Source organism: Eublepharis macularius, chromosome 11, assembly GCF_028583425.1.
Source record: "Eublepharis macularius isolate TG4126 chromosome 11, MPM_Emac_v1.0, whole genome shotgun sequence".
NCBI classification, from domain to species: domain Eukaryota; kingdom Metazoa; phylum Chordata; class Lepidosauria; order Squamata; family Eublepharidae; genus Eublepharis; species Eublepharis macularius.
In genome coordinates this window covers 9,830,805-9,843,807 of record NC_072800.1, presented here as the reverse complement: position 1 = coordinate 9,843,807, position 13,003 = coordinate 9,830,805, and the positions used below count along the sequence as shown (strand labels likewise).

The 13,003-nt window shown below is 41.6% G+C and overlaps 1 protein-coding gene across 1 annotated transcript in view; it reads right to left on the bottom strand.

Annotated features, from left to right (window-relative positions):
• MOCOS (molybdenum cofactor sulfurase) overlaps window positions 1–13,003 on the bottom strand; it is a 228,390-nt gene that overhangs the window by 41,125 nt on the left and 174,262 nt on the right. Inside the window, exon 9 of the mRNA XM_054991830.1 lies at window positions 3,428–3,590. Within this exon, the coding sequence (XP_054847805.1) occupies window positions 3,428–3,590 (163 nt within the window). The remainder of the gene's footprint in view (window positions 1–3,427; window positions 3,591–13,003) is intronic.

The following is a 13,003-nucleotide window of genomic DNA, read 5'->3' as shown; positions in this document are numbered from 1 at the left end:
ATAAACAAGCTCCTTAAATTACAAGAAAAGCCATGTATCTTAAAAACCTTAGTTGTGTTTCATTTTGTAACTTACAGTAATTATAGACTTTTCTGAAGAGATTTGCCATACGAATCTCATACCTTGGCCCACTGAATTGTTTATAACAACAGCAATGCAGGGTACGCAACCATTCAGCAACCCAGAGATTATATAGGTGCTCCCTTTGAATTAATCACTTGCCCTCTGATACATGGTGGAGTGGGTAGAATATAGCTTCCGCTCCCTTACGATATCCTTGATTTGCCTTACAAATAAGGTTTTCTCATAACTGGTATAAATGGCTTTGTAGAATGAGGGTTTTTTTTTTTGCAAGATGAGAAATAGTAAATTGCACACTTAGGTAAGTTAGACAGTAACTCACTTCAGATGAGTTAAATAGTAAAGCAGAAAACTGCTTCAGTTTAGCAGTTGGGAAAATGGGGAAATGTATTATTCAGGCCCACTTGGGGCTGAACATTTAAGGCTGAATCAAATGTACTATGAGAAGAACAGAACAGTGTCTCATACCATATAACAAAGGTTTCATTTGAGCTAGGGACCAAAGAGACACAGCCCCTGGTTCCATTTAGAAACTCGTGTGTGAGTTTTAAAATATAGAAAGCAATCAAGGTGTGTTTCTGTGTCTCTCTCTACACAAGACATCTTACACGGAGACGCTCAAGTGTAGGGAGATGCAATGTTAGCCAGGAAGTGTAGTTTAAATTTCACCTCTACACAAGGGTAGTTTAAAAAGACAGATTGCTCCTCAGAGGGTTTGTTAATTTCATCTTGTCTTCTCTGGAGGGGAGGAGAAATTAACAGCTTTTGGGAAGGTGAAGATGAAATTAACAACTTTCACACAGCCACTGCCTGCACCACCAAGAACACTGCCTGCGTCCCCCAGTAAGAGCAGTTGTCCTCTGCACATCTGGATGTCAGTAATGGAGCTGCTGAGGGTCACCACAGCCCCCCCTCCGACAAAGATGCCTTCTGTTCCCCCTGGCCCCCAACATTTCTGAAGAATTCTAAAGTTAAAACTGAAAGAGAGAAAAAAGGGGGTATGCAAACTGGAAGAAATGTGAAATAAGACTCACTGAACTTTGTGGACAAGAAATATATAGGGTTGTGCTGGAAGTGTAAAGAAGCTGAAGGTACTTTTTATCATGTGGTGGACGTGTGAAAAAACAAAAAAAATGTGGAAAGATATACACGCTGAGATACAGAAGATTCTAAAAATTGAGTTTACTATGAAACTTGAGACTTTTTTGTTAGGAAGTTTGCCAGATAATATTGAAAGGACACTACATGAAGCGCTTAGATATATGTTGATGGCAGCCAGAATAGCAATGGCAACTAAATGGAAAGCAGAAGAATGTTCAGTCAGAGAAAACTGAGAAGCTAAAATAGCAGAATATGCAGTAATGGCCAAATTAACAAATTATATAAAAAAACTCAATCGAAGATTTTGAAAAGAACTGAGAAACTTATTATTCTTACTATAAATAAAGATGGGATATAAGTAATGCAATCTAACTCTTATATGGAATTATGGAAATTATGGAAATAGAAATTGCCTTAAGTTCATGATCTAGAGTTAATTAAATAGATAGATACATCAGTTAATTGATCAGTTTAGCATTATCAGTATTAATAAACTAAATATGATATAATAATTTAAATTTCATCAGTTATAGATATAAAACAACACTATCACAACATTTGAAAATATTTTAAATGTATTGTTTGTTTTTTAACTAGTAACCATAAAGTATAGTAATGTCACCGTTGTAGTAATATTTTAATATATGTTAAATACTTTATAATTTGTAGTAGTTGATGATAAATAATTTTTTAAATTTTAATCCAAGATGATTATATAGCTCAATAATATTGTCTGATTTGAGAATGAGATGATTAGGATGGAGAGCGGAAATATTTCTGAATTTGTGTTGAATACCTGAAAAATGTAACATGGTTGTAGTATATTAATAATCCTTGTAATGTGTATCTTTAATTTTATTGTAAACCTAAACTTTTTAAATTTTCTTGTAAACCTAAACTCTGGCCGTGAAAGCCTTTGACAATATACTAAACTTTTTTTATTCTTTTTCTTGTTTGTATCCCCCATTGTTAAAAAAAATCTTTTAAAAAAAGAATGAGTGATAGAGAGAGTATGTACTGCAAAATCCATTCTTTCATATCCACATGGGGTATAAACATGCTTTGGCTGAGATCTTTCCAAAAACCAAGTTTGAGAAAGATCGCAGCAAAGCGGAGGAAAACATGGAAGCAGAATGAATAGAGGATGTTATTGGATGCTCCCCCTTCAAAAAACCACTCCAGGGCTGTCGTCACACGGGCTTCTATTTAGCGCGAAAATGGCGCAATTTCCTGGCAAACACCCACCTTATTCCAACACTGATGCGATTTTCTCTCTTCTGCTTTGTGCTTGATAGTCGCGATATTTTGCGCCTCAGTGTGAATGCCTCACATCGATGTTTTTCGCCTTGCCACGCCATAGGCCCACCATTTTTTTCTCTCCTCAATTCCAGAATTCATTTCTCCCGCGACTCCCCCCCTTTTTTTTGTAATAATGTCCTTATATCGCTATAACGACATCACACAATGAAAATTTTCTGCTGAAGAAAACAAGTAAAAATGACTGAATTTCCATTCGAGCAATTTTTATTTTAACCCAAAACCACACCTTGCTAAAAATGGCCATGTTCAGTCATTTTCCAGGGTTTTTTTTAACATTACGATGTTATAGCGATATAATGCCTTTTTTTTTTTTTGCGCGGGAAAATTTTAAACTCCGCAACCATTCTATCCGACTTCCGCTTTCAGTTTTGCGTTACTGAGAGGATCTTAGGCGCAGAAGACTGCAGCCTCGTCCAGCTGACAACAACTTCAGTTGTGCACACGGATTTGGGCTACTGGCATGTTTATCTAATGTTATTCCGTTATAGCGGAATTAAATGCCAAAATAGAATTTTAAAAAAGGGGGGGAGGAGCTGCTTCTGTGCCCATTAGAGAGAACGGAACAGAGCGCTTTGGTGTGGACAGCTGGGAGCGCGAAGAAACGTGAGGTGACCCAAAGAAACGTTACTGTGCCGATATCAGCGATGATGCTATATGCTGTAAATTTAATGGAACAGATGCCCGTGTGACGACGGCCCAGTTTAGATGCCATACCTAAATTGAAGTAAAACTTCCATTAGGAAGCAGGTTATCATCTTACCCAGCAGTTTTCAAACCATGTTTTGGAACAACTCAGCGGTTCTTTGGCCATTTCCACAGGGGCTGTTCACTCCATGTTCACTGCCGTTGGGAAGAAGTGGGAGTCCCACTTCTCCAAGGTGGTTTCCACACAATAACAGAATTGTTTGGTTTTCCTGTTGCTTACCTTCTGCCTTGATGGTCATCACATTTTTCTCTAGGTCAATTAGGGGTTGTACAAGGCACAGTTTTGGTTCCTGCTTCTGAGTAATACAAACTCCATTCTGATTCACAACCATCCAGTTACGGTCATACTGTAAGCCTTGATTTCCAACGGGCCACTGTGCAACCTGACAGGGCAAGAAGAAGAGAGAACACTTTGCAGCATAAAATAGGAGTCCTGTGGCACCTAGCAGAATTGATTCCAGTACAAGGTTTCCTTATGCATTGTATCTCACTTGTTCAATGAAGCTCTTTACAGAGATGCATAGATGCTTAATGCAAAGAAAGGGGAAGTTCATGGGTGAAAAACAGTTCATTGTTGAAATCATCTGAGAAGTGGGTGAACACTGTAGGCATCTGTGTCAGGTTTTTAAACAGAGGCTTTAATTAACAAATCAAAAGTAAAACTCTCATTACAACAAGCTTGGCAGGACAAGATGGGATATTTGCTCTCCTTTTTACTAAAAAAGTAAAATTACATTGACAAAATAAAGGGGCTTTTTGTCTTTGCAAGCCTTTTCTTCCAAAACTGCCATTTTCACATTGATACATGTGGTGTATTCTAGCACAAAGGGGTGGGGGGCTTCCTTTGTTTTAAAAAATCTGAACTTTCAAACCAAGAAGAACAGTAAGTTCTCTGACACCAGCCCCACTGAAATGGGAAAAAAGCTTGTAAGACCAGGGAGGGTGGCTGGCAAGAGGAACTTCAGAGTGGATTGGATCCGAGGCTTTTTGTTTCCAGCCAGCACTCTAGGAGTCATTGTTGCTCGAAAGATAACTGTTTACAGCAAGGAGAGCTTGTGAGGATGTCGCTCCAAATCCCAAGATGGCCATTTGGCCATTTCTGAATGGTCCTAATAAAAGAGTTTTGGTGTGCCTCAGATACCTCCAAGAGCATGGCCTGGAAATATGTACTCCTCAATCCCTTTCTCTCTCACACATACACAACCTCAGTTCTCACATACAGTGCATAGGTCCCTCTCAGTGAGAAGCCTTTACCAGCCTTAGCCAGTAAAAGCTCATGAGGATGCGTAACAGCTCCTTTCCCCGCATACCATGTGAGGCACAGACGTTAGCACTTGTCCAGAGCCCTTCGGGAAGAGACAGCGTGAGACAGGCCCAGCTAGAGAGGGATGCCCGCAGCACTCCTGCAAGCAGGCAGTCCCCACCCACTCATGGATACAAGCCTCAAAAGATCAGCCATCACACACAATCGTCACACTTTCACTTCTTCACGCATCCTCAACCTATTGCTTCCTTACACATCCCAATCCCTTTCCTCCTGCATTACGCAATGTCCTTTACAGTCCCAACCGTCCCCTAAGCTGACTCCTGTGGGCAAAATAGGGCACCGTGGTAGCCATTCCAAGTTGCTTTCACCCATACATCAGAGATTCAGTGGCTCATTGTGTTAGGTAACAGGCTTAGGGCCAATGAACTGCTCCCACATGTCAATCTGCTTAGCCCGAACTAAGACTCTGAGGGAGCTGGTATCTGCTTACTATTTCCCTACTATCTTGAACGAACTGTTCCATCCTGAAAATACGACGTAACTGAATGTAATTTTGATTGTCATTTTGTACCTCTGTCCAGGTTGTGTGGGACACATAGTTATATTACAGGCCTCTCCTATAACATCTGCTTTCTAACCCTCTAGGTACCCCCCTGCCTTCTAACAGGGAGAAATGTGTCACTCCTTCCTCTTGAGAAGGGGATGGTTCCACACTTAGAGACACACATAAAGGACATCTGTACTACCTTCAATACCTTTGCAAAAGGAAGAGGCAGCAGCAATCAGAATAAAAGGTTTGTACTTCCCTTTCCATGCTTTAGCATTCACCCATTTTCCTGCATGCCATCTGAGAAACATGCCAGGGTTTTTTTTTGTTTTGTTTCTTTCTTTCTAGTAAAAACAATGTTGGATTAATCAAGAAGATTTTAACAAGAGATACAGCATTCGTTTTATGATGTCAAAATAGCTGGAGGAATTCTATTACAATAACCAGGAGTCATTTCCTAGAAAAAGAACTGCAGGAACTCATTAGCATATTCATTAGCATATGCCACAACCCCTGACATCTCCGGAAGTGTGTCAGAAGGCAACATCCACCCCTCAGGCCCCTTTCCGCAAAAATCTCCAGGTATTTCCTTAAAGCAGAATGAACTCAAAGCAGCTTACCCTCCTCCGGAGAGCCAGCCCTGCTTGCACCCGCACACTCAGTCTCTCTCACACAAGTCACAAAGGAAAATAAAGCAGCATGAATTCCAAGCAGCTTACGTTCCTTTGGAGCCCAGTGCCAATTGGCTTGCACCCATTCACTCATTTTCTCTCCCCCCCCTCATGAGTCACAAATGAAAGTAAAGCAGCAGAGCAGAATGAATCCAAGCAGTTTATGTTCCTTTGGAGCCTAGCCCCAATCGGCTTGCACTCGGAGGAAAAGGAATCACGTGGGCGGGGCCAAAACCTACGTGACCTCTTTTCAGATCTACCGGAACACTGTTCCGGTGCATTCCGCCTCCAAATGAGCCCTGACAATAACTGCAGGAATATTTTGAAAAAAAGCTTGTAGCAACGAGATCTGCAGAAAGTTTGGGTGACTGACAGAGCCAACATAAGAACGCTTTCCTTGGAGTAAGCACCATTAAATAGACTTCAGTAGGACCTGTTTAAGATTGTTCTCTTAGTCAGGAAAATATAAAAAGAATAATGTCATAGTGCATTTTAACTAGAAACATGTGAACAGTTAAAAATGCCACTGGATTCCAGTGTCAGCTGAAGTATTCATTGCATTTGAGATTAAACACTCTTTTATTTATACAGTCTGGAGTAAAATCCTAGAATGTGACTAGCCTGAAATCTGTTGTTCAGCTAAAGTAATGAATGTTTAAAATTTACCTTTTTTATTTTGCAGTATTTGCAATGCAAAATTTATGTGCATCAATCATTTATGCTTATAAATGCATATATAAGATAACATCACATACTTGAACAACGAATAATTCTCTTCTTTATTGTTCTCTCCACCTCTTCAATGAGATGAATACATGTTATTTTGGAACTTCATTGAAAATATTGTCTCTCTTATTGTGGTCGAAGTACAGCTAGCAAGAAGCATACTGTGCAAGTCCCAGCTGCCTCTAATGTGTTTTGAAAAATGATTTTTAGCCTGATTTCAGGACTTTCTGTCTGCCTATTAATTTAAGATACATTTATTGCCTTTATTTTGGCCTTCCTTAGAGCTTGAGACTTCACACTGCTCTACGAAGGGCCAATTCGCCATCTGGCAGCCCCAAACTCCCTAGTCCCTGGGCTCCAAGGCGATCTACAGAAGTGTTCAGCAGATCATCTTGGACTTCAGTGACAGTGGCATGTGTGGGTGGGGGCCTTGCCTCCTTCTTTGCCACTGCTGCAGACTCTATGGTGGATTGCAAACCATAGCTCAGCCAACCTTTGACAACTGCAGCATCAGCGTGGCCCAGGAAGGTCACAGGTGGTTCAAGGCATGCCACTTGCCTCCTCCCACATACCACCCTCTGCTGCTTTGGTGCCACTCAGGTCACTTGCACATTAAACAGACTCATATCAGCAAATACATGAACTGTAAGATAAAGCAAAACAAGATTTCCATTAATCTGTGATCTGTAATCATGTGCTTTAAAGTGGATTGCATATTCCAGGTTAATGGAAACTCACGCTAGCCTCCAAGTGAAGAATGGTGCTGATAAAGTCCTTAGAAAGTTAAGGAAGGAAATTTGCTCCAGAGAAGGAAAGGAATATGGACAGAGATCCAAGGCAGAACCTGATTTATTAACTGTAGTGGGAAGTTACACTCCCTTCCCCCTATTAAGGCTGCTTTTACATATGTTGGATAATGCACTTTCAGTGCACTTTCGCAATAGTTTGCAACTAGCTTTTCCTGTATAAAACAGGAAAACCCACTTACAAACAATTTCTGAAGTGCCCTGAAAGCACATTATGCAATGTGTGTGAAAGCAGCCTCAGTAAGCTCCACTTCCCAGATTCAGAGAAAATTAGTTGTGCCCAAGTCCCACTGACTTAGAAGTCAGTCAACATGATTAACTTTTCCTATTGATGTCAATGAGATACATTTGACTTTTCCAGGATTGGGTGACTTTACTTCTTCCGTTGCTAAAAGCCAACCTCCTCATAACATTATTTATAAATGTGCTTTGCATTCATATAAAGGTTTCTAAATCCCTCCAGCAAAGCCATCCATAAAGAGCTTCTGATTACTTTTTCCTAATAATTCTGTGAGATTTTAATCTTCCAAGCCAACAAAGACATCCAGTTACAAACTAGACAGCAAAGCCCGATGAAGAGTTCATCCTGAATGAATGGATGTTATTACAATTAGGAGGGGGCTCCCTCCTGGTCATTCTGATAGGCTCCCACCACCCAAAATGAACAGGGTTGACCCTTCACCAGCTTGTTTGGGAAGCCCATGAGGCTCTGAGTGTGTACAGATTTCTAGCAAATGGCTTGATCAGAAGGGCTGTAGGTGAAGAAATGTTGACACAGCTTAGCCTAACTCAAAAAGAGCTGTATTTGTTTACAGAAGAATACAGAAGATAGAGAGAGCGCACAGTATATAGGCAGTTACTATAAACTAGGGCTGCAGCTAATACAAGAGAAGTAGAAGGCAAGAGGTAACTATACTTTGAGAACTACCAAACAGACCTGGACATCAATCAATCAAGTTTATTTGATCAATGACCAGCATAAATCTCAGACTTACAAATTACAAAAGAGAGCTCAGCTATAATAACCAAAAAAACAAAACAGGATCAATTTATATAATTTAACTAAAATTTAAATTCAATATACATGATTGCCTGGCAAATTTTGTGAGCCGCCACAAAAAAGTTGCACAACAGATTGTAATCTGAGAGATAACCCTCTATAAAGACATCCTTAATATAGCATAGTCAGAATGGCCGGGAAACCTTCTAAGCAATGGAAAAATATATTGTAAATGGATTTCCTGGTACAGGCAACAATAAAGCAAAACATGTTCAGTTGTTTCCACCTCACCGGTGTCACAGAGGCAAATTCTCTCTCACATGGGGATCTTTTCCAAAAGACCTGGACATCCTCTACTTGGATGGGTGATTGTTCGGAGCGTAGGCCAGAGACACGCCAGCCTCTAGCACCTTCCCAGCTCCATCCCTACGACAACAGCCTCCTTCACCTCTCCCAGGATGGCAGTTTTTTATCAGTTACATGAAGGTTCCAAAGAGGTGTCCATCAGAGCAATTGGAGCCAATGGTGTTCTTTCCTGCTGGCATTATATCCCTCTCTTCTCTGCTTTCCCAGGACACATTTAGAAAGGTGACTCACAGGCCAGCTTAATATCTGAAAGAGGCCTGCAGATATAGGCGCTTATCATGACAGATGTGGAAAGGATTAATTGTCATAAAGGTAAGTCACAAGAATCAAGACCTTTACAGACATTAGAGGATGAATAATAATAATATTTGATTTATATACTGCCCTTCAGGACAACTCAGAGCAGTTTACAAAGTATGCCATTATTATCCCCACAACAATAATCACCCTGCGAGGTGGGTGGGGCTGAGAGAGCTCCTAGAAGCTGTGCCTGATCCAAGGTCACCCAGTTGGCCTACAAATGGAGGAGTGGGTTATCTGACAACTCTTTGGGCTGATGAAGCTCCACAGGTGCAAAACAAAGTGGGGCAGAGAAAGAATGGAGCTGCATCGACTGGCAAAAGGTAGCTGGCAGTGGGAACAAGCAGAGACTGGCCCATTTGGCTGAGTGAGGCTCTGTCCCACCAGGGTCCATTGTCCCAGCCCCTTTGTGCCTGCGTCCTTATTTACTAGGAGTTGGAGGGCAGCCTGTCAGCGTCATCCTCAGGTCTCACTTTTGGTAAGCCAGTTTGGTGTAGTGGTTAAGAGCGCAGGACTCTAATCTGGAGAAACAGGTTTGATTCCCCACTCTTCCACTTGAAGCTAGCTGGGTGACCTTGGGTCAGTCACAGCTTCTAGCTCTCTCAGCCCCACCCACCTCACAGGATGTTTTGTTGTGGGGATAATAATGGCATAGTTTGTAAATCACTCTGAGTGGGTGTTAAGTCATCCTGAAGGGCAGTATATAAATCAAATGTTATTATTATTATTATTATCATCCTTGTGGACCTCCTACATGGACTCACATGCACAGGCACCCTTTTCCCTCTTAAAAGTACAGTGAGAAGAGATGGGATAGTTATTCACAGATGGAAGTCATCCTCCATCATGGAAAAACACCAAAGGAGGAAAAGCCAAGGGGAAAGGTAGGGAAAGGCCAGGTAAAAAAATCTTACAGATTCTACTGTCCTCTCAGGGACTCCCAAAGGCCACAGGGTTCTTCACATTAGCTAGTGAGGTAGTGTGGAGTTGCCTCAGCAGATGAAATGGGGGGTGGAGTATCATTGGTGAGCTGAGGATACCCAACTCCAGTTCTCATTTTCAGCTAGGTTGGATGAAACATGTCCCGAATGAGTGTCTCAGTGTGGTAGTGAAGTGGATGAGGGCCAAAAGCTCAGGCCAGGAAAAAACCTGAGGAGCGATTGGCCAATAATATTATTAATTGAGGTGCAGAGTTGGTCTGTTCTGCATACATTGTCCTGCGCCTGAAAGATTGGGTTCTCAGTAAGGGCATGTTGTCAGATCCACATCTGCGTGGAACTTCAGGTCTCCTCTGCAGCGGATAGCCCCTTTAACCCAACTCTGGCCCTTCCTTGAGATGCACAGTCGATTCAGAATCATCCACTGCTTTGACTGCATCAGCATCAGATTTATTGCAATGCTGCCGTGCTGGGCTGCCTTTGAAAACTGTCTGAAAATATCAAGTTCAAAACACAGGAATACGATTGCTTGTTAGTATGAGTTAGAGAGTACATATCTCACCCATCTGAAGGTAAACGTTTCCAAGCACAGCTTAAACTACTGGTTTACCTTTAAAGAGCTAAATATTTTGGTATCATGGGTCAGAATATTTAACGGTCCATTATGAACCTCACAGTTAACTGAAATAAGCTTCAAAGGCCCTGCACTGCAAGCCTCTGTCATTAACTGTAGAACTCTTTCTCCAGCTATTCGTCATTCACTCATCATGAGTGTAGAAACATTCTCCTCTTCCCAACCACTGTGGATCTAGCAAAGGCTAGATGGCCATATGACAGCAATGCTGATTCTGTGAGCCTGGGCAGACCGTGAGGGGGAGGGCAGTAGGGGTTGCATCAGTGCTTGGTTTTCGTGGCCCTTCTTAAATGCCCAGGGTGGTGCCGATCACTACCTTGGGGTCAGGTGGCATTTTCCACAGGCTGGTTTGGCTAGGAATCCTGGAGGTGATTCACCATCTTCTGGGCATGGAGCAGGGGGTCACTGGGGCAGTCTGGGGGGGAGTATTTGTGAATTTCTTGCATTGTGCAGGGGGTTGGAGTAGATGGCCCTAGAGATCCCTTTCAACCTTATGATTCTATGATTGGAAGCCACCTCAGAAACCCATGTGCTATTAGTGCAGGATATAAATATTTTAAATACATAAACAGATCTTAAATATGACATTATTAGGGAAAACTCACAGAACTATGATACAGAATTAAGGGTAAAGTGTCCTCCAAAAGACAAGAAATTCAAGGACTAATGTATGACTCCTAGTGGAGGAACAGTTTGTATTGCAAGAAGAGCAAGATTTGAGGCCAGTAGCACCTTAAAGACCAACAAGATTTCGAGGGCGCTTAACTCTCAAAAGTTTGTATCCAAAGGGAGCTTAAGACGTGAAAGTTCATACCTTGAAAATCTTGCTGGTCTTTAATGGGCTACTGGACTCAAATCTTGCTCTTCTACTACAAAGCAACACAGGTGTCCCCCCCCCCCCCCGGAACTACTGCAAGAAGAGGGTGTTTTGATCACCCCTGAGAAGTTTCATTTGATAGAAGTCAAGTCTTGAATTTGAGCACTGAAGAGACTGGCGACTTCTTTGTCTCACTAGGATATAATGCTTTATACCTTACAGGAACCACCACACGATAAGTAAGATCCGCCCATGACTGGCAGTGCTATACAAGCAGAATTAAACTCTTCTAAGCTTGTTGGCTTTAATGGAGGTTGTAACTCTGTTTAGGACTGCACCATGGGTCATGCATATTTACTTAATTTGAACAATTCACACAAATTTCAGGATCCAGTTTATTTCTTCCCAGTATCTGGGTTACCTAGCTGCAAAATTTTCATCATTTTTTTTTAAAGTTCAGAATACACATAACTCTTGGTTGTGGTTCCCTCCCTCACCCCAGTAAAACTACGAATTCTGCCACAAGAACCATTATTTTTATATAAATCTGCTTTACTTGCATCGCTCTGCCTTCAGCAGATGTATTTCTTGATCATGGCATGCTGACCTGCTGAACTGGTCTCCATCTTCCAGGGGTGAGCCCATGAATTAAGGACTGTACTCACAGGGCAAGAGAAATGTGCTATTTATGCTTAGGAAAAATAGGCAACTGCTTTGATAAAATTTTCTACTGCATTTTACTTTAAACTGTCAGGCAATTAAAAATCTTATTCTTGAGCATAACATACTTTAAATGTGTGTGAGTTATCAATGGCTTTGACCTCAATTTTCATTCTGATGGGGGACTGTGACCCACAATAGGGGGTTTTCATAAAAGAAGCTATAATAATATCGACGTTCATTAAAGCACTTCAAAATACATGGCAAGGGAAGACAGACGCTAGGTCAGTGTGTGGATCATCCACCCATTTCATCACGTGCTATTCAAAAAAGAGGGGGGAAAGCCACACACAAGGTGATCATGTTACTAACTTGGGAGGGAGGGAAGCAATTAACATCTGCAGAGTGAACTTTCATATAGTACCACAATACTTAAATGTCATATTTCTGTGGCAAATATATTTTTAATGATAACATTTCTTTGTAATGCAAATCAGCATCCTCTCAATTATAACATGTTAATCAAGTTTTTCTTCAATTGCCATATGCTCGTCATTGCCTGCAGCCCTGCCATGCCGCTGAATACAAGCTTGCTAATTACAGAATTATTATTTGGCAAGGCAGTAAGATCATCAGCTATTCATTCTCAAGCAAGGTTGTGAGTTTTTTTGTAGAACCATCAAAAATAAATGTAGTTATATGTATTATGTGTCTCAAGCAGGAACGCAGTGGAACGGAGTTCCAGAACCTCTTGAAAATGGTCACATGGCTGGTGGCCCCGCCCCCTGATCTCCAGACAGAGGGGAGTTTAGATTGCCCTCTGCGCCACAGGGCAATCTAAACGCCCCTCTGTTTGGAGATCAGGGGGCGGGGCCACAAGACATGTGACCATTTTCTCCGAGGGCAACCCACTGAGTTCCGCCACCTCTTTTCCCGGAAAAAAAGCCCTGGTCTCAAGTCTAGTGGGAATAACTCTAAAATATCCAGGGCTTGGCCTGCTCACACAGTCAACTGCCCTGGGACAATCTCATGGAAGCCAATCTCTGATTTATTTATTATTTCAA